Below are 21,737 nucleotides of genomic sequence, written 5' to 3' on the forward strand. Positions count from 1 at the left end.
GAAATTTCAGCTGGCTGCGCCGACGAGCGCACCACGCAAAAAAAAAAAAAAGCCATACCTGGACAGCTTCCGAAACGCGCGCGCCGCCGCCTACGCTCACGAAGAGAATGCCCGCAGACCACGCACGCCCGGCGGCCGGCCGGCCGGCTCTAGCGATTCCCTAGGCACTCTAGGGACAGGCCGAGAGAGGCGCGGCGACCCCACATCCGGTTGAGAACGAGGGCGAAGCGAAAAAACGTCACGCAGACACGCATCCCACCGACCAATCGGCGTTTCCAGCCCACCGACCCGCAAACGCTTCTCAATCGCTTGTGTTGTGTGGTCTTGTGTGGTCGTGTTTAGAAGCGGTGCCTGGCGGAGCTTCCCGGCTTTGGCTGCATCCGTAGCGTGGTATCGTCCTCTCAGCAGCCGTCCGGAGTGACGGACGTAGGGTAGGGTGGCGCCGCGTGCTCTACGCGCGGCCGAAAACAGCGGGGACACTCGTCAGGGTCTGTGCACTCGGTGTAGGGTGTAGTAATAAGAGCGGCGTTTGATTCGGAGGCCGAGCTCTGCTCCTCTCGTCAACGTCAAGGGACGGGGAGAAACATGGCCGTGGCAGCGGTGTCGTGGGAGCTGTACGAAATGTTCGAAGCTTTCCTGCGCGTGAGTAGTAGTACTTTTGAAGCTCGTGTCCGAGGAGAAAACGCCACGTCCGTCGTTGTCGGCCCCCTTCTGCAAGCGAAACTTTCTCGCAGGCCCCCGCCTATCACCTGGCCCTGGAGGCGCTGCTTTTCGTCTGGGTCCTCTGGTTGCTGCTGCGCAAGAGTACGCCCGTCGACGGGGGAAAGTCCAAGCTCACCGAGAAGGTACGCCCAGTTTCTGACTGCTTTGGTCCGCCCCGAAAGGTCACTGCCGTCGATGACTGCGACCGCGCTGCGCCAGATTGTGAAGGCCGGCGGCCTGGATCTGCCAATCGCATCCCGTACAGCGCGTTGCTCCCGAAGGCGGCCAAGCGCTGTCGAGGTTTCAGATGGGCTGGCAAGCTAGCCGCAAGTCTGCGCTTACTCAACATCCTAGTGGGCGCGGCGCAGAAGCGACACTAGACTGAAGAGAAGCTCGCACTGCACAGGTGCAACGTTTCACTGGAGTACTGAAGCGCCGAAAGGGAAGAAATGCAAACAGAAATTATACTCTAGCCATGGTCGATGAAGCAACGCAGAAAACAACACAGCAGTTCAACAAGGTTTGTTGTAAAGCAGTATGGGCGGCCCACCCAAAAAGTGCTTTGTCAAAGCTGCGACAAAGGTTGTTCCATAAATGCACAGTTAATCCTGTCAGTTGAAAAAATTGGCAGTCATGCTGGCATTGATGTTTTCTCTGCACCTGAGAAGCTTCAGAATTTTTGTCAGCTGAGACCATGAAGAAAGCATGGATTGTACAGCATCGCTCATAGCCCGAGCCGCTTTGGGACGTTAAGCCCCATAAATTGCATTGTGGAGTGTATGGAAATCATTGTATATTCATTCCTCTTCATATATACCAATGTGTATGTTAGTCCAGTAAGAGTCTAAAGCAACACCATTTTGATGCGTGCAAAGCTGTCACGGGCAGCCTGATTTTTGAGAATGCTACTGCTGCCGTAATCTATATGTGTGCAAGAAATCACACTGTACAGTTCTTAGCAGCCGCCACGGTGGCCGAGTGGTTATGGCGCTCGGCTGCTGACCTCAAAGGTGCGCATTCAATCCCGGCTGTGGCGGTCAAATTTCGATGGAGAGGAAATCCTAGAGGCCTGTGTACTGTGCGATGTCAGTGCATGTTAAAGAACCCCAGGTGGTCAAAATTTTCAGAGCCCTTCAGTGCAGCGTCCCCCATAGCCTGAGTCACTGTGGGACGTTAAGCCCCCATAAACAAACAATTCTTAACAGACACAGACAGAGATTGGTGCATGGCATAATTGAAGTAGCTGAAATTTCAAAGGACTATAATTATTGCATGAGCACTCCTATGACACTTGCAAACGAAGAGCTTGTGATTTTTAATGGTTCACGGTCTTGCTTTTTAATCGTTTTTTTCCTCATATCTTTGTCCTGGCTATGACTAGGCACCTTTTGTTTGTTTTTCTTTTTGGGCTGCCTATCTGATATATACCCGACATGCTTTCCAGTAAACCTTGCTGAAAGTTGCCACTTGTGTTGTCTGGTTCTGCCTTTGTTCATGTGTATCCTGCGCTGTTGCATCTACAATGAATGTTCAGCAAGCTCGTACTTTTTTTTTTTTATTGATACTGTTGACCCTCGCTTGAGGGTCGTTACAGGGAGGGAATACAATGCAATGTACAACAGAAAAAATTCATGTCTCATAACATCAAGTTGGGTGCCCCCGACACAAAATATCGATAGAACGTTCGAACTTGTGCACTTCCGATTGTTCGACAACTTCAACAGGCAAAGCATTCCAAATTTCGATGACATCAGGAAAAAAAGAGTAACGAAAAACATCAATACGTGAGTCGTAAGGCTTGATCGATCGAGTGTGGCTTGTTCTCACGCTCCGTCTTCCCGGAGGCTGAACATATCTATCTGATTTTATCTTGAAGTGCCCTTGAATTATTTGAAAGAAAAGTTTTAGTCTTGATTTTTTCCTTCGATTTTCCAGTGACTTGAGCCCACATGAGTTCAGCATTTCCGTCACTGAGTCCCTTCTTCTGTATCTTGACGATATAAACCGAGCAGCCATTCTTTGGATTCGTTCCAGTTTATCTTTTAGAACTTTTTGGTGCGGGCTCCAGACGACACAAGCGTACTCCAAGGATGGGCGGATGAATGTTTTGTAAGCTATCAGTTTGACATCTTTTGTTGCATGTTCCAATTTCTTCCTCAGGAAGTAAAGTTTTTGGGAAGCTGTCGAGCACACATTATTAATATGTTTATGCCACTGCAGATTATGTGCAATTGTGACGCCTAAATACTTGAAGGTATCAACATTTTTTAGATTATTTTTTCCAACATTATAAGAAAATAACTGCAAAGTCTTCTTATTAGTTATATGCGTAAAAGTTGATTTTGTGTAATTAATTTCCATGCCCCATTTTTCGCACCAATGATGCAAGGAATTAAGGACACGGTTTATTCTAATTTGGTCGGCAGCTTGTGTTATTCGAGAATAAATTAAACAGTCGTCTGCAAAAAGCTTCAATTCTACGGGAGACTCGGTAACCTCGTTAATATCATTAATATAAATTGGGAACAGTAATGGAGCTAAAACCGACCCTTGAGGAATGCCAGAAAATACTTCTAATGTAGAAGAAAAACAATCATCCACATGCACAACCTGCCTGCGATTATTCAAATAGGCTTTAATCCACTTAAGAATGGTTTCGCTAATTCCTGCTTTGTGTAACTTGAAAAGTAATTTACTGTGTGGAACCTTGTCAAATGCTTTTGCAAAATCTACGCAAATGACATCTATTTGTTCTTGGGCATCTATGGCTGAACTAAAATCATGTATCGTTTCTATGAGCTGTGTTATGGTAGATAGCCCTCTTCGGAACCCGTGCTGATGCTGATAAAAGAACGCGTTATCCTCGAGGAAAGTTAGTATATGTTTACTTATGATATGTTCCAATAGTTTACAGCTGATACTTGTCAGGGAAATTGGGCGATAATTATTTGCGAGTAGTCGGTCGCCGTTTTTAAAAACAGGTGTTACGACTGCGCACCGCCAATCTTGTGGCAACGAGTTAGTGTGTAGGGACTTTGTAAAGATTATCGTCAAGAAAAATGATATCCACTCAGTGTATCGCTTTAAAAACTGGGTTGGAATCCCATCCGGCCCGCTAGCCTTTTTAGAATCCAAAAGTAACAATTGATTAAACACGCCGGCCTGAGTCACGACCAGGTCTTCCATCGAACATGAAAGGGAGGAAGGCGGGTACGCGTCACAGTCATCATTGCTTGGTTTAGAAAAAACAGACTGGAAAAAGTTATTGAAATGATCTGCTATTTTTGTTTTTTCTGTTACTATGTTCTCACTAATTTGAATTCTATTGATTTCCTCATTATTGCCACTAAGGTAAAGCCAAAACTTCCGAGGTGCCGTTTTAACGAAGCTACTTAATTTTTTATTAAAAAATTGCTCTTTTGATTCCATCAGAGCCGTTTTAAACTCCTTCGCAATTTCGATACCTCAGCTGAGCTCACTTTTCTCCTGCGCAGCCTCTTTATCTTGCGCTTGATGTGTATAATAGGTCGATTAATCCAAGGGTTACGGGGTTTTATTTTCTTTTCTCGAGTTGGAATGAATCTGTCAACGCAATGTTTTATGATATTCTTGAAACGTAGCCATAGGTTTTCAACTGGTTCACAATCGCAGGCAAGTTCGAATTCATTATATGACATTTCTAAAAAATCTTGAATGGATAATGCTAGGCAAATTAAAATCTCCGGTCATTATTAGTCTGGTGGTACGGTTCAAGTGAGTGCATAAGAACATATTAAGGTCATCCAAAAACTCTGGTGAAGTGGCAGGCGGCCTATACACTGCGCCAACAAGGTAAGCAACACTCGCATAGGTAATTTTGCACCAAACTGTTTCAGGCAAAGTGCACTCGACCATTACTGCATCTATAGATCTTTTGACAATGATTGCAACATCCCCACCACGAGTATCCCTGTCCCATCTGAACATCTGGTAGTTCGGGGGCACTATACAGTGACTAGGCACACCGTTGTTTAGCCATGTTTCGGTTACGAGGAGCACGTGTGGACTTTCTGTCAGTAATACATATTCTAACTCGGTTACTTTGTTAAAAAGGCTACGAGCATTCAATGATAAGATTCGTAGCTATGACTGGGTGAGTTTACGTGTTGATTCGCCGGAATTATCCGAGGTGTCAGAGCCATCATGCGAGTTGCCTGCTTTTCGAGTGCGGTGCTTGAACTTATCTCGGGAGTTCAGGAGCGAGCGTGCGTTCTTCTCGTTGTCCCATGTGTATAACTTGTCATTTATTTTGAGCTTGTCGTCGATCAAAAAGACCTCGCCCTGCGCCCTTTCAGCAGAGGCACTTTCCCACAACTTCCTTCGCACCGCTACCGTTTCCTTTGCATAGTCATTGCTCACACTAACCGATTGTCCTTTCAGTTTGCTGCAGTTCTTCAGCACTTGTTGTTTTTCTCTGCTGTCATAAAATTGCATAATAATTGGCCTAGGCCGTTCTTTGTTCTTTTTCCCTATGCGATGGATTTTTTCGACGGTTTTTACTTCAACTCCCAGCGTATCATAAAAAATTTTATCTATGACAGCTGCCTTTAACTCCGTCTCTGAATCGCCGATTTTTTCAGAAACACCAAAAACCAGCAGATTGTTACGACGACTATAGTTTTCATACTCAATCAGTTTTCTGGCCTGTTGCTGAACTGTTACCTCAAGATATTCAATTCTTTTGTTCAATTCTTGTATCACTGCCAGAGAATCAGTCAGTCTATCAGTCTTTTCATTCAGCTGACCAATATCCTTGCTGATATTAGTCAACCGGCAGTCAGACGCGGCTTGATTATCTATAATCGTCTGTAACAGCTCAGCTGCCTTAGGTCCGGGGTTTTCTTCTATGTCTCCCGACATCAGCAGCATCAGCACGGACCAACAGTCAATAACAATGCAATGAAGCCTACCAGGGCACGGCAGGACGACTAAAAATCTATTGTCACTGCGGTAACAGCAGTCTGTGGATGGGGAACCAACCTGCACAAACAGCAGCAGCGTGTGAGCCATGCTGTCCGCAGGCCAGATGCCGTGCCCTCTGATCTGGTCGGTGTCGCGTCGTTCCTTAAGTAGATCGGCTGCTGGTGACGTCACATCTCGTGGTCGATATCCCTTGATTGTGTTGTTGCTTGTGATGTGGCCCGCGCAAAGCATCAGGGGTTGTATCACGGTGATGTTGGTCGTTGATACCGGGGTGGGCGTCGCATGCAAAATCCACGGCAGAACCTGCACAAACAGCAGCAGCGGTTGAGCCATGCTGTCCGCAGGCCAGATGCCGTGCCCTGCTGCTGTGTTAGCTGCTAGCCACTTACAAAACTTGTCTCAGTTAGGTGCTGCAGACCACAGCTGTACATCATGTCCTGTGAATTCACCCACATTGCTCACAGGTGTAGAACTCTGGGGGCACAAAATGGCAGTATTTGCATATGCCCATGTGAATCATAGTGGTGCAAGGGTCATGTGCTCAGAATTATGACAGCTGTGAGGGTGAGTGAGAGGTCCACTGCTTGTGATGTGGTATGGGATGAGGTCTCTCGGGCATGAATGTTCCAGGTTGCATCTCCAGAGTTTCGTCACTGCTCTCACCGGCTATTTGAATGTATTGATTTCTTTGCCTTTGGGAACTGACGTGGAGTGTGCAAAGTGAATCAAAATATGCATACATGTAGTGGTGTGGCAAATATTAAAAGGAAAAGAGGACACCTCCTTCCATTATTTGTTCTCATTATAAAAATCAATCCTGTGGTTCCTTCTCGGTATGTTCCTGCTTGTCCAGCAGCAAAAGGCTCATTAATTGCTGACGAATAAAAATTTAAAAATTTTGCCGCCCCTTGATTCAAGCTTGTGATGTTTACGTTGAAAAGGACTCCATGATCACTGTTTGGAAGTGGATGGCAGTGTAGGCTGGCCTCTGGGATTCATGCCAAAAAGTTGTGCTGGTGCACCGGAGTTTACTTGTGAAATTAGCCACTGATGATGACACCTGTATTATACTTTTTTGGCCTTTTCTAGCTTTTACAGCGGCCCTGTAATACCTGTTGACCATAGTATATAAACTTGGTCAATCGCAAGATTGTGCTGTAACATATGAGCCAAATAATACGCTACTATGTGGAGCAGAGAACCCACAGTCTCGTTCAAACTTGTGCCCTCCTCCATGTCACATGTATATGTATCTAGGTTTAGAAATGGCTATTGGTCGGATTCTTTCAGATATTGCTTAGCTGTCATGGCTGTGGCCCGTTTGCCACATTGTCTACATGTCTCACAGGGGGTTGCTTGGGGAATTCCCCCACGTGTCTCGGCAGCCTGGCGGTGGGGCAGGGTGGGTGGAGCCAACGGAGGAGCACCAACCGTTAAGCACGCCAAAAAAAAATAGCAGAGAGTAAAGTGCAAATATGCTGAAATTCGATATTTTGACTGCAGGTGACTTCGCTTCTGCCAGTCGCATTTGAAAATCTCTTGCTGGAGGTTGTTCATAAAGTGAAACCGTTTAAAATATCGGGCATGCCATAACTTAATTGGGTAGTGTTGCAGGGCCCCTTTTAAAGCTTCAGTTTTAGTTAAAGTAGTGTGTCATTAAAATGTGGTAATCTATTATTGCAGGCCAACTTCCATTTGTCATCAGAGCCTACTTGAGAAACCAAGCAGGTTATGAGTTAAAATGAAGCTAATGTGGTTGTTGTTCAGAACAGCCCACAGTCATCACCACAGTGTTGGAAGACTGGTGGCTCCATTTGCTTGAGATCTGTGGAATGAATGCATGAAATAAGCTATCACTGCATTAGGCATGATTTCCTTAATGGTGGTGATTGAAACAAGGGGGAAGTTAGTAAGGGGCTACAGCTGGGCTAGTTGGCTCTGAATCATGGTTTTTGTCACAGCCGGAAGGGCACGACTACACAAAGAAAGCACGAGGCTGTTGTCTCATCTTTTGAACTGCATTGTAGTAACACCAACTGTTTGACCAGTTGAGGCACACTCGGATCCTATAGAAGGTACCAGGATGCATACAGACACAAGAGAGATGGCTGACACAAACGAGCCCGGGCTGGTGAGTTTAGAACCCAGGTGTTGTTTACATCATACAGTACAACAAGGGTTGGTTGCAGTCTTCCAGCTCTGTATGGAAACTATGTTATAGTCGGTACTGAACGCCTAGCAACCATGGTGGCTCAGTGCTTATGGTGCGCGGCTGCTGACCCGAAAGATGCTGGTTCAACCCCGGCCACGTTGGTCGCATTTTGATGGAGGCGAAATGTTAGAGGGCTGTGTACTGTGTGATGTTCACGCGTTAAAGAACCCTAGGTGGTTGAAATTGCTAGAGCCCTCCACTACAGCATCCGTTAATAGTTTGAATCACTTTGAGATGTTAAATCCCATAAACCAAACAGTGCTAAATACCTATTAATTTTCTCCTTGGCTGATAATGTTTGAAGTTCTCAAAGTTGGTTGCATTTTATTTATATATGACACCAGTGTTGTCAGTACTGCATTTTTTGCCTTGTTACATAGATGAATTCTTTGTTTTTTGTTTGTGTAATTAACCCCCTACAGTAATACCCTTTTTGTAATTATTATGCTGCAGATGCTTTCAATAAATAAAGAAGTAAACAAGAATATTTTTAAAAATGCATGAATGGTCATGCCTGCCTGGTTTTGAAAACAAACTTCACTGCTCACTTCGACCGCCTCATGCACCGCAAGCAGCATTTCATTGTGGGGAATTGTGTAATTAATACCCCTGTCATACAGCCACTTTCAAGGGCTATTGATTCAAGAGGCTTCGAGATTGTCTGTCGCTATCATGGTTGAACGAGTTGTGCCGCTGCTACATGGCAAACTCTATTTCTGTTGAGATGTTCCATCTTCTTGCACCAAGGTGGTGTGGCGCCACTGTCAGTGCCAATAGTTTTGCAGGCATGCTAGCAATCAATGAACAAGTTTAACCAGAAACAGTGGAAAACAGTTTTTTACCTTATAGTACTATTAATCATGATTGAAATAAACTTTGCTGTCACGTTGGACAAAGTGCAGCAGCATTCATGCAGTTTTGAAGAAGTTGATGTTGGTTGTTTTTGTATCACTGGCAAAAATGGAATTACTCTTGCTGCAGTGTGTTATACGGGCTGTCTATTTTTCTGGAAAATAAGTTGTGTATTTGTAAGTCCCATATTTTTCACAGATGATACTGCTCTGATTTGATTCGCCAGCACATTGCTGCGAGTGCTCCTTGTCCGAGAATGCACGCAGCCGCTGCTTGATGGTCCTGGAAATCTCGACAGAGTTTTGCGCTGCTCCATTGACTCAATGGCCATTGAAGCAGCCCGTGTGGCGGTGCTCAATTCACCTTTGAGTCGAGAGACTATTGATTCAAGGCCTTCAGGATGACTGTGTGACAGGGGTGTAAGGTTATCCGGAGAAAGGCAGTGCTGGCTCCAAACAAGCCGTTTTTTTTTTTTAACACGTGCAATACCAGGTCTCTTGAGCTCAGGGTGGCAAATGGGTCTGCACTTGCCAAGGGATTCAAGCTTGTCCAGAGCTCTTGGTCATGTCAACCAACGTTCTTAGACAGACAGTTTCAGTTTTGGAGCTTTGCTCAGGTGGGGGCTAAAGTGGCGGTCACAGGAACTAGCGACGCTGCAGTCGAGCTTTTCTACATTGTCTGCTGTCGTGGGAGTTTCGCTCGCTGTAGTTATGACCGGCTAGTTAGATTTTCAAGCTGGTTTTTGCGTGAAAGGTGCTCGTGGTGATTGTGAAAAACCTCTTTGTGGTGAAATCTGTGTACTTGGTGACTTCGAGCGAGTGTTACACATGCCATCCTGCTTTGCGCCCGACTGCACAAGTGGCAACAGAAACGACGCTGCCGATCAGCATTTTTTCACACCGCCTCACGATGACAGCAACTTTAATAGGTGGGAGCAGATACTGCGTCGCAAGAACAGTTGTCTGGCATGTCTAACATCTGTGAGTGTCATTTTTAGGATGTTATCAAGGACTACAAGCACGTTGTAAACGGGCAGTAGGTGCAAATTCCTCGTGGGAACTCCGCGCTGCAAGATGCCATCTAGACTCTTTTCCTGTCTTTCGAAGCAAATCTCAAAACCAATCAACATGCAATGCAACCAAAAGTAGCCCCAAAAAAATGTCAGTCGACTTGGATAATTAGGCCAAATGTGGATATGTGCACTACCATGATATGTTTCAGTGCTGTGCTGCTCTGCTAGGTAAAGGTAGTAAGCCACTGGGCGGTAAGCCACCGGGCGGTAAGCCACCCAGCGGTCAGCTGAGCAGTAGCGCAGTGGCACAAGGCAGGTGGCATGGCAGGTTTTGCCATTGGTGGGACTTGGGTTGCGACTCAGGTTTCTGTTCCCGCGCGGCCTGTCAATATTAAATGAGCTTGCCTGACACGGTTGTCAGGTGAGCAACTTGCCACAAAACTGGCTACAGACAAACACATAATGCCCAAATGTGGGAAAATGCCACTGTAAGTGCTAGTGTGCTTTCATGCATCCTAGTATTGAGAGTATATATACTACGTCGTATTCAAACGAGCCGTTCGTATGCATTGATTCAAATGAGATGGCGCCGCTTTCTTGCTCTGCCAAGACCAGTATTAGGTCTGCCCTGACGCCTGGTGACCTGGAGAGCGTGACAATGCCCTTTATGGACTGGTGACATGAAGCTCTACACGATAAACATGGAAAGTGTGTGGAGTCTGTTACTTAAGAGAGGTATGTGAAGGTAGTCTAATAATTCCGACGGCTGTTGACAACAAGGTGGTAGCTACGTTGTGAATGGCTACAAGCTGCACTAGAACTGTTGAAAGCTACAGCCTGTGTCGCCGACCTTGAGAGAATCCTGAAAGAAGTGCACAGGTGGCTTGAATATCCATGCAGGTGTTCGATATATCTTGACAATCTTATGGCGAAGTCAGAAACTGCTCATCACAACTGCTGCGCGATAGAAAAAATAGCAAGGTCCTGGCACTGAACGCAGCAGTCCCAGAAGTTAGAACATGGAACTCAGAGCACTACGAAGGAGGATACGAGATGAAGTACTTCATCTCTTATTCAGTTTGCAGTTCCTGGCGTTCATGTCATCAGCATGTGGCATGATATAGTGCACAGCTCAATGCTTGTACACTTAAATATTTGTCATTACGTCCGATTGGTTTCAAGTGGTGTAGCCTACGAAAAGAACACGGTAAAAAACTAAGCTGCTTGGATGTCATGAGACGCACAACTTAAAAAGGAGAGGTGCACCTCTTCTAGCATCATGTCGTTCGTACCAACTTCAGTGTTGCACTCCTTGTTCAGTGTTGCAACCCTTGTGCACTCCAAACAGCGTATGTATTTTCACCATTCACCACTTAGACCACATTCTTATTTGGCCACGCCGCAAAAAATGAACTTACCTACAGGTATGGCTATGGCGCTTCCTGTCTTCACGGAGCCGTTGCAGATGACGTGAGTGACATGCTGAAAAGTGCGACTGCAGCGCCATTAGTTCCAGCGACGTCCACGGTAGGCATGCCAGCAAGCAGCGGGTATAGGAAGCTGTGAAGCTGAAACTATCTAAGAACGTTGGTGCTTAAGCAGCGCAGAAAACATGACAAAAAGGAGACGAGAGACGACATGAGCGCTGCTTGTGTCGTCTTCCAGTTGGTCCCAGGACATTTGGGCATGTTGACCAACTCGCCCAGTTTTCTGTTCTCAAGAATGTCAATTCATGTTCAGCCCGGTGGCTTGGTCTGGCATGCCAGATTTAGTTATGGCAGTACATTGAACGAAAATGCAGCCGTTTCTGGGCCGAGTGCCAGAACAGAGAAGGCAAAGGGTTGACAATGGTGCAATGGTGCATTCCCCGTTGCGTTTGGGGAATGCACCATTGTCGGGCTTATAATAATGCACAGGACGCAGTCTGTTTGTTGGCCAAAGCCCAAAGAGAGTCTTGGGATGACTGTGGCTGTTTGTGCCATTGGCAGGAGAAAGAGGAGCTGATTGCTGAGTGGCAGCCGGAGCCCCTGGTGTCAAGTGCGCCACCTGCCGAATATGTGCTCAAGCCAAGGGTAGTGAGCAGGTGAGTGCCTGCTACTGTCAGCTGAGGCCTGGGCATTCCTCACTCTGCTGGCCAAGGTGCCACCCAGAACTGGGCCCTGGATTGAGAAAGGCGATTGATTGATCGATTCATTCATTCATTCATTCATTCATTCATTCATTCATTTATTTATTTTTATCATATCATGCAAAATAAAAAAGAATTGCTGGACCTGATAGCCATTGGCTAGTTTCATGTTCATGGTTAACATAGGATTTAAACACAAATGCAGCAATACAATTCAGAAGTAATTCGTGACACACATATCTTAAGCAGCACAGGGAGTATAGAGTTACAGTTTTCTGTTATACATGACACAATAGTTTAAAAAAGGTACTTCTTTGGAGCTGATCTTAAGTTAGGTGCTTGCTTTATATGAGCTGGAAGAGAATTCCAAGCAAGAGTTCAAGGGCCTTTTTGCGTGCAGTTATGAGATGGAGATAGTTTAGAATTTTGGTCAGTTGCAGCACTCGCACCTCGTGCTTGAAGTTTAAACAAAGTAATAGGAAGTGGATCATTCGTCACCATAATTCGGTGAATAATCTGAGCAATGTTTAATTCATATAATGCACTTAATGGTGCATCTCAGTGTGGGCATATGGTGTACGCAACTACACCCTAGCGTCTCACCCAGTGTAGTGAGGCCACCTGTCTGCTGGCGAGTGTGGCACGTAGTAGCATTCACGAAATCATACCCCTGCCATGCCAAAACACATTTGCATTAACCACAGCCAGACGGAGGGGGCTGCCGGTTTATGCATGAGCATGCCTCACGAGTTTTTGCAATCGACATGTGATGAAAAAAAGCCCGACGGACAGAACCCTCCCACCTTTCGGTTTCACATCCTTTCCGCCCAGTGTTCATACACGGTGTGCATGCATTTCACATGTTTCTTTTAGTGATGCTGCCATCATTGTACAGGACAAACATGGCAAGTGCACGTAAACGGAGAGGTGTGGAACAACACGTTTACAGTCATGGACAAATGAAAAAAAAATATTTCTGCACTACCTTGCTATACTTCATCTTTCAAGTTGTTTGCAGCACTGTGAAAGGGAGAGCTCTCTTGTCCGCTCAGGCCAAAGGAAGACAATAGTCCCTCAAATTTAAGCAGTGTTGCACCTATCTTTCAAATAATTGTCGCAGCAATTGAAAAGGTATTCAGGATGGTGTTTTGAAAGTATAGTTCATTTACTGGTTAAATTAGCAGAGAAATTGGTGGAAAACAGCGCAACGACGCGGACAGAGTGGAAGAAAATACAGGACAAGCGCTGACTCACAACTAAAATTTATTTAAGGAAAGCAGTACATTTTATAGAAAAAGTGGCCAACTTATCAGCTAGTACCTAGACAAAACCCAAATTTCTACGTGGCATCGAGGTATGCAACCTCACTGTCATATAATGAAATAGATGGCTTACTGACACATAACCTTGTTTTTTTCTTCATGTGATATGCTTCCATAATCTCGCGTGTTAATCGGGACGGGTGTTTGTAGAGGATATCACAGTAAGGCAATGAAGGAAAACAAAATTGGCAGTCTCGAACATGGTCAACTAGATGATTAGATTTGTTAGCTTCCAGATTATTTGCATGCTCTTTCAAACGTGTATTGATGCAACGCCCCGTCTGCCCGATATATATTTGTCCGCATGACATAGGGATTTTGTACACAACCTCTTCTGCGCATGGCACATACATTGTTTCGTGCTTAACCCCACAAGTTGTTTCAGATTCTTTTCGTTGTTCAGCCTTTCTTTCCAAACCAGCACAAACCCTTTTAAGTTTCTTGGGTGCTGAAAAAACCACCCCTACGCCATACCTTTTTGCCACATTTTTAAGATTATGTGACATACGGTGTACGTATGGGAGAATGGCAAACTTTTTCCTTTCCTTCTCTTTTCTCGGACTAGGGACCAAAGATGGATTCCTAAGCTTTTTGGCTACCTTGTTACAGCCCAATAACATAACACCATCCGGGTATCCAGCTTCCTTCAACCTTTTAATTTGTTCGTTGAAGCTGTTGGTGGCCATATAATTTTTTTTTTTTTTTTTTTTTGCTTCTATGCTTCCATAAACAACCACCGAGTAGTTTCTCTCTGCCGGCGTCAACGAACGGCTCGCGAAAGCTACCGGACGGAGAATGCCTTCATGCTCCTGAAGCAACACTGCTCCTAAGCCCAGGTCGCTTGCGTCGGTTTGAATCACAAACTCCCTGTTTAGGTCGGGTAGCTGCAACTCAGCCGTGTCAGCGAGCACTTTGGTGAGGTTGCGCAGTGCATCCTCTTGCTCGTGACCCCAACTCCAGCGCTCGCCTTTCTTCATAAGCTTTGTCAAAGGCGCCTGCAGCGCTGCGCAATCTGGGATGAACTGGCGATAAAAGTTCGCCATTCCCAGGAAGCGCCTGAGTCCGGCTATATCTGTGGGCGACGGAAACTTAAGCAAAGCCTCAAGCTTATCGTCGCACGGCAGAATGCGGCCTCTGTCGATCGTGAACCCCAACAGTGTTATTCGGGTCGCGGCGATCTGTGCCTTCTTCGGGTTCAAAGTGATTCCCGCGGACCTCAGCCTCTCTAGGACGTCCCTCAAGTGGCGCAGGTGTTCCTCGAACGTTTTCGAGTACACCACGATGTCGTCTAGGTACGCGAGCGCATGTTGCCACTTCGCATCTCCCAGAACACGGTCCATTAGGCGCTGATAAGTAGTGGGTGCTCCTACCAAACCAAAAGACATTCTCTTGAACTGGAAAAGGCCTCTGTGACAAGTGAAAGCAGTTTTCTCCTTGTCCCGCTCATTCATTTCAACCTGAAAGTATCCGCGGCTAGCATCGAGCATTGTGAAGTACTTCGCCCCACCTAGGTTGGACACTAGGGAAGAAATGGTGGGTAGAGGGTAGGCGTCTTTCCTCGTAACCTCATTCAGCTTGCGGTAGTCCACGCAAAGTCTATATGTATCGCCTTTCTTTGGAACCAAGACTACCGGGAAGCCCCAAGGGCTGTTAGACCTTTCAACAACGCCAGTGTCGATAAGTTCGTCTAAGGCGCTGTTCAGTGCTTTTCTCTTGGCCAAGCTAATTGGTCTAGGATTGCACTTCCAAGGCAGTGCGTCACCCGTGTCTATTCGGTGCCTGACTAGGGTAGTGAGGCCCGGGCGGTCAGTGAATGTCGCGTTGTACTCGTAGAGGAGCGATGACAAACGTGCCTTCTCCCTCTCCGTCACGCTGTTCACTTCCGACAACAAGGGGTGCGCTGACCTTCCCTGCGCGGCAGAGCAGCTTTCTACCGCTGCAACCTTCTCTCTGCCCTCTCTCTCAACGGCGACGGTCCGCTCGCCTCCTGGATCTGGGCTGGCGGGGTGGATTTGTCACGGTCTCCCCCCGCTCGCGCCGCGTTCGGAGTCTGAATAGTCTGCGACGCCGCGGGCGCTTTCGCGAAAGGCTTCAAGGCGCCTGACGTGCGCTCCCTGTAGCCTCCGCTGCTGATGTCTATCACAATACCTGTCTTGGCTAGGAAGTCTCGTCCAAGAATTACAAGAACGGATAAACAGGGAAGATGAACGAGGCGTTGTCGCCGCACGCGTCTTTCCCGGCGAACCACTATCCTAGCTGCACCGCTTGATTGCGCTGTGCCGCTCGCGAGGCGAAAAGTGGTATCACACTCTCTCAGCCGGATTTTGTTCTCGCGGAGATGGTTTAACACCTCGTCACCGAACAAAGAAGCGCTTGCTCTTGTATCTAGTAACGCGGTGAATTTCTTTCGAGCTATTGTTAGCTCAATGAACGGCGCTGACAGGTCAACAGAATTTCCTACGCGACATGCCAAAGGCGCTAGCAAACCGGGGTTTTCTGTGTACGCCGCGCGGAATCGAAGGTCGATCACCGGCGGCTTTGGCCGTTTCCCGACCGTGTTTGGTCACGGGCGGGAGGGCGGCCACACTCGCGGGCGAAGTGTCCCGGCTGGTCGCACCGGTAGCAACGGTTGCCCGGGCCCCGACGGGCTAGGTGCTGGTCGCCCCGTTCCGGTTGGTCATCTCGAACTCACGGCGCGGATGGTGGGGGCCGCGTGTCGGCCTCGCGATCTCGCCTCGGTTCGTTCCGCTCTGCGGCAGCGTGTGCTGTTCGCAACGCGTAGCTGAATGGGTCCAAAGCGCGGTCGGACAACTCCCAACCCCTTGGGACACGCTCGTCAGCAAACTGTGCCGACTCTTCAGTTCTAGATGGACTGCGCGCTAAGCTGCCATTCCACGCGCAGCGCGGCTCAAGTGACAGCGATGCGGGTGGGGGCGGCCGATACGCTCGCGCAGAGAGGATGTCTCCCTGAATGCGCTTCGCCTCAGCTGCCAGCTCATCCAAATCTCTGAACCTGACTCCTCTCAGGTAAGCCGTGAAAGTCGGGTGCGCTTGTCTCGTGACACGCTCAACGAGGTCAGCGAGGCGATAAAGTTCGTCCATCGCTCGGACGTACTCTAACAGAGACTCGTCGGGGTGCTGGGTTCGGAGCTCCAGCTCTCTCCTCAAACGCCACTCATAGTTTGCGGGAAGGAATTCGTCGCGGAAGCTTGCGCAAAACTCCTCCATTGTCCTCGCTCGGTTGCCGGCTAGTCGGTACCAGCGGGCCGCTTGCTCCGTCAAAGAAACAGGCACAACACGCGCGAGCATTTCGGCGTCTGCGAATCCTGTCACTTGCTGATAATGCAGCAGACGGTCGAGGTACTCATTTGCTCCCGTAATGTCGTGGTACCCCGTGTAGGTAGGCAAGTCTACCCTAACACGTGGTGACTGGGCCGGGGCTTGCAAATTGTTTTGCAAAATACCCGCTAGACTCTGCATAACCTGCATTGCGTTCTGCAAGAGCACCTCGGATGATTGCGGACTAACGCCCCCGGAGTTGGGCGCAGCCGATGATGGCGTCGAATGATGAGGCCTAGGTGCCTCATTGTTCATGCCGCGGAGCGGCGAGGCGCCCGATGTGGAGCCCCCCGTGCCAGGCCTAAGTCCTACCAACGCGTCAGGGGATGTTACTCGGCTATTCCGCGTGGAACGCCCAAGATTCACAAATTCAAACCCTTTCAACGGCGCGTCAAGTAGGGAGCCCTGGTTATGTGCCGCTGGCTCTGACAGCATAAACAAAGACTGCAAGTCACTCCTGTTGGCTGCCATCCTTTGTTAGGGCGACGGTAGTCGTTCGCTCCAACAAAGGTCACTGCTCGATTGCCTAGTTCGCCCCACGTTCGGGCGACAAGATATGGGGTCCCTCTGCGTCCAGCCGGCCGGGAAGGCGAGCTTCCGTGCAAGCTACACGCAGGCGTTATTCAAGTACGCAACACGTTTCCCCAACCCGTGGCGCAGAGTCGCAGCCACGGCAGGTCCGGACGAAATAGGCAACGGCAGGGCACGCTAGGAAATAGTTTATTATCCTAAACGAGGTAAAGCACACTGCGGAAGAATGTTCTATCCGTAAAATAGATGTTCAGTAGCTCACTAAGTCGTTGACGTCGACCGGCGTTGGTGTTCGGGGGCCGGCGGGCAGCGAAAGGGGTCCGTGGGGCACTTAGGTAAGGTCCGGCGGCGAGAGTGCCTTCCCGCCGCGCGATCACCCCTTTTATCCCCTCGGTCATTGCCTCCCTGGCAGCAAATCGTTACCGTCAAGCTTAGGCGTGCTACCCTCTCCGCAGAAGGCAGCGCGCTGCCGTGACGTCACGTCAGTGCTGGGGCGGAAATGAGCAGAGTCGCGGGGGTGCCTTCTCTCCACATTCCTGGCGGCCAGCGCGCCCGTGTAAGTCACGGTCGCCGCTGGCGCGGGGGACGAGGAGGGGATACCAGTGTATCCCACAAAGGAAACTGGCAAAAGATAGTAAGGCTACCAATGTGCATCCATTTTTACTGCGGAGTGTTATGCTGTCTCTGTAGCTGTAAGGAGAATAATAAATAACAGTTTGGAAAAGAGCATAATCTACACAGATTCGCTTAGTCTGCTAACAGCATTACATTCCAGAAATGCAGTCGAACCCTTAGTAGGAAACATGGTACATAACATACAAAAAGTTACAACACAGGGACGTATCATAAAATTCTGCTTGGTGCCGAGCCATGTTGGAATAGACGGCAATGAACGAGCAGACAAAAGTGCTGCACAAGCTCGCGGGCGTGAAATTGGAAAAGTCAGCGTGCCCCACAAAGACTGCATGAAATTAATACACAGAAATCTGAAGGCTAAATGGCAGACAGCTTGGAATAATGAAATAACCAACAAGCTGCATTTCGTAAAGCCTGTCCTCGGCGAATGGAAGACATGTACACACCAGGAACGTTTTACAGAAGTAATTTTATGTCGTCTCCGCATCGGACACACACACCTGACGCATAATTTCTTACTAACCAATCAGGACAAGCCTCTTTGTGAAAGATGTGGAGACGAGCTCACAATATACCATATTTTATTATCATGCCCAAAATTAGAAAAACTAAGAAAGAAGTATTTTACTCAGTTTTACAACCAGTGCATCCCATTTCACCCTGCGCTGCTTTAAAGTGTTTATGCAATTGTTGATATGTCTTCTGTTTTTAACTTTTTAAGAGAACCGGGTTTCCTTGATAAACTGTGAATCTCCCACTTGTCGTTGACACACCTTGGCCACTTTCTCTCTCCTGAGAAGGAGGCCGAGGTGTCTATTTTATTGGTTGGTAGACTCCAGATCCTTGGCCCCTTAAGGACGGCTGCTGAGGTTACCCGACCTCCTTTGAAGCTTTTAATACTAGCCATTTATCAATCTTGTCTTCGCTCTCTATACTAGGTACAAGGAAATAACTTTTGAAACTTTCTACGCCGTTTTTTTTTTTCTTATCTGTAAATTCTGGCGAAAACATTTCCTATACCTTAAGCTTGGCGCATGATAGCCTTAGCTGCTTATGCGCCATTAAACCCAACACAACCCAACACAACCCAAGCCTCACATATCAGCAGAGACCTGAACTGTGCCATAAGGGAAGGGATAAAGGAGGGACAGAGAGAAGAAAGAAAGAAAAAGATGCTGTAGTGGAGGGCTCCAGAATAATTTTCGACCACCTGGGGATCTTTAATTTGCACTGACATCCCACATCACACGGGCGGGCGTCTTTGCATTTTGCCTCCATAGAAATGCAGCCGCCGTAGTTGGGTTCGAACACGGGTACTCGGGATCAGTAGCCGAGCGCCCCAACCACTGAGCCACCGGGGTGGGTTATTGCTGGTGTCCTTTTAAAACACACGAAAGAAATCATCTGGTTGCAGCAGTCGAGATTTGGTTCTCGTTGCCGTATTAACATGACATAAATACATGGGCTGCAATGGGCTCTGAGCATTTTCATCCTGTGCATTGTCCGGACAGGAAGTTTTCGTATTAACAAGGCATCAGTGCGTTGAAAAATTTCGGTAACCGGAAGAATTGTTCATAATTTGAGCCATCCATATTAATGGGACACTACTGTACACCTGCGGTCTCGCTGGCATGGATGCAATGTACTTTTGCATCTAGTTCACAGATAAGCTTATGCATTGGCATGTTTTTTATATGGAACTCATCCGCGGTTTCCTTGGAGTTGGGAATGGACTGCATGCAAAGCTAAGAAGTGGCCTGTTGGGGCACAGGGTCTCACATTCTCTTGCTGCTGTCAATCTGCGTGGCTTAATTGTCACACCAGTTAGTAGTGCTGTTCACTGACTTGGTTGTTGATTCCCTGTTTTGAATGGCATCACTGAGGAGAACAATTACCGATACTGTAAGCAAGACTACAACTTACTGGCCTGCAGTGGAAATGGCTGTATGGAGCACACATTGGAGCAGTGCTATGCAGGCCTTTTCACCACAACTCACAGTAAAACATAGCTGGCAAACCAAGAAGTGACTTTGAGATCAATGTCAGAGACTGAAATTTTCCCATTGTACTTTAAAGTTGCCAAAACCACACACACGTGCGCACGAGAGAAGAGAACGGGACAGAGCGCCACTCACAGCTGGTCTAATTTGCAGGATCCACATACATGCATATATATACAGTTAGCCAGCGCCTGCGCAAGGAGCATATTCACACATCAAGTCATACACGATAAGCATCGCTCAAAAAACTGTTTTTCTGCCTTGTACAAAGATATTGATGTTTCGCTGAAGCACAGACTGCCTTTCTTGCTGATATAGAACTCTTCAATCAGTTCTTTTGCTTTTACATTGCTCCTCCTGGCAAGAATCTGCACCATTGAAAAACATGGCTCACCAGAGCGTGAAGGGCAGGATCTAATATGCTTAGGTAAATTTGGGCCCTCTTTATTTTGTTCCACGTTTCTTTCATGTTCCCTGATTCGCTCATTGACACAGCATCCAGTTTGTCCTATATAGGAACGACCGCACGAAAGGGGAACTGCATAAACTACCCCTTTGGTACTACCTCGATGGAAAGAAACGCAAACAACCCAGCGCCAACATGCCCCACTGTTGGAATTTATTTTCATCGCGCTTTTACCTGGGTGGTACGAAAAAGACATTAGAGTCGTCCTAGAATGTATCATGGATGAGTTTAGGGTCTTTTGCTATCACTGAAGTAAAATAAAAGTGTGGTGAAAAAAAATTGAAACAGTGGAGCGTGTTGTCGCTGGGTTGTTCGTGTTTCTTTCCATCGAGGTAGTACATCTCTTGAATGGTTGCCTATGCTTGGTTCCGCAGCATCTTTTTTTTTTTTGCTTCCTTTTTTCTACTCGAGGGCAAACGCTGAAGGGCTGAGAAGACGAGCGGGGCACCATGCCTGCTCGCAACCTCTTTCAGGTTGTGGGCCAACTTGTGCACATATGGCACCGCCACAGGTCTCGCCTCTTCCCGAGGGACCTCTGTCCCAGCTCCCACTGCCTTCGACTTCATCTTCTGCAACAGGCTTTTGGCGACCCCTGTCACGAGCGAACCAGGGAATCCGGCTGAAGCCAGCCTGGCCAATTGGTTGTCAAAACACATGACTTCCTTAGCACAGACTCAAGAGACAGTGAAGCAATGCTTCTTTTCACTAACTTGGAATGCGAGGAGTCGAATGGCAGAAGCCCTTTTTTTGCTCGCGGAGCGTAAGCCCAACACACATGATCCGCACAGAACTCAATCTTAAGATCTAAAGACTAAAAAATTGTCCACAGGCAGTTCACATGTAAAATCTAAGCCTTTTTCATGTTGTCTAAATAGAGATAAAACATCGTGTGCAGCTTCAGCAAAGTTCAAGCTTGTGTACTTGGTTAAAATAATAAAAAAATCGTCCACATATCTAAAAACTTTAAAAACTTTGTTAGCTGGTAAAACCTGATGAAGGGCTTGGTCCATTTGTGAAAGAACGATGTTACATAATACCGGCGCGACGCATCATCCAGTACAAATGCCCGCATTCTGCAGAAAAAACCGCTGGTCAGATGTTATAAAAGTGGACTCCAGGAAAAACTTTAAAGCAGTTAAAAAGTCATCAATAGAAATACCGGCAGAGTTCTAGAAGGAAACATGATCATTTCTTTCAATACATTTCCTGACTGCAGAAAATAGGGCAGCGTGGGGTACAGAATAAAATAAATCGACAACACCCACAGAAATGACACACCCAACCTCCACTTCAGATTTGTGGAATTCACAAACTTCTTCGGATGTTTTCATGAGAAACAGACCTCCTACATCTATTTTGCTCAAATGCTTCAACAAGAAAGGACTAATGTGCTTCTGCCACGAACCCTTTTCCGTAACTATCGTTCTGTATGGGAAGCCTTGCTTTCCATTCACACTCTCGTGCGTGCGCGTGTGTGTGGTTTTTGCACCTTTAAACTACAATGATCAATTACCAACTATCCCACCAAGAAGTTCTCTTACGCAATTTGCCCTTTTGACACGCTATGCAAACAAA

At 47.2% G+C, this 21,737-nt stretch overlaps 1 protein-coding gene across 1 annotated transcript in view; it reads left to right on the plus strand.

Moving 5' to 3' along the window:
- Positions 1–366: 366 nt before the first annotated feature.
- The window catches only part of Spt-I (serine palmitoyltransferase subunit I), a 75,544-nt gene continuing 54,173 nt past the window's right edge, over positions 367–21,737 (plus strand). Inside the window, exons 1-3 of the mRNA XM_077643577.1 lie at positions 367–642; positions 735–845; positions 11,729–11,823. Coding sequence (XP_077499703.1) covers positions 586–642; positions 735–845; positions 11,729–11,823 — 263 coding nt within the window. The 5' untranslated portion in view covers positions 367–585. The remainder of the gene's footprint in view (positions 643–734; positions 846–11,728; positions 11,824–21,737) is intronic.

The sequence above is a fragment of the Amblyomma americanum genome, chromosome 11 (genome assembly GCF_052857255.1).
Source record: "Amblyomma americanum isolate KBUSLIRL-KWMA chromosome 11, ASM5285725v1, whole genome shotgun sequence".
Classification (NCBI taxonomy): domain Eukaryota; kingdom Metazoa; phylum Arthropoda; class Arachnida; order Ixodida; family Ixodidae; genus Amblyomma; species Amblyomma americanum.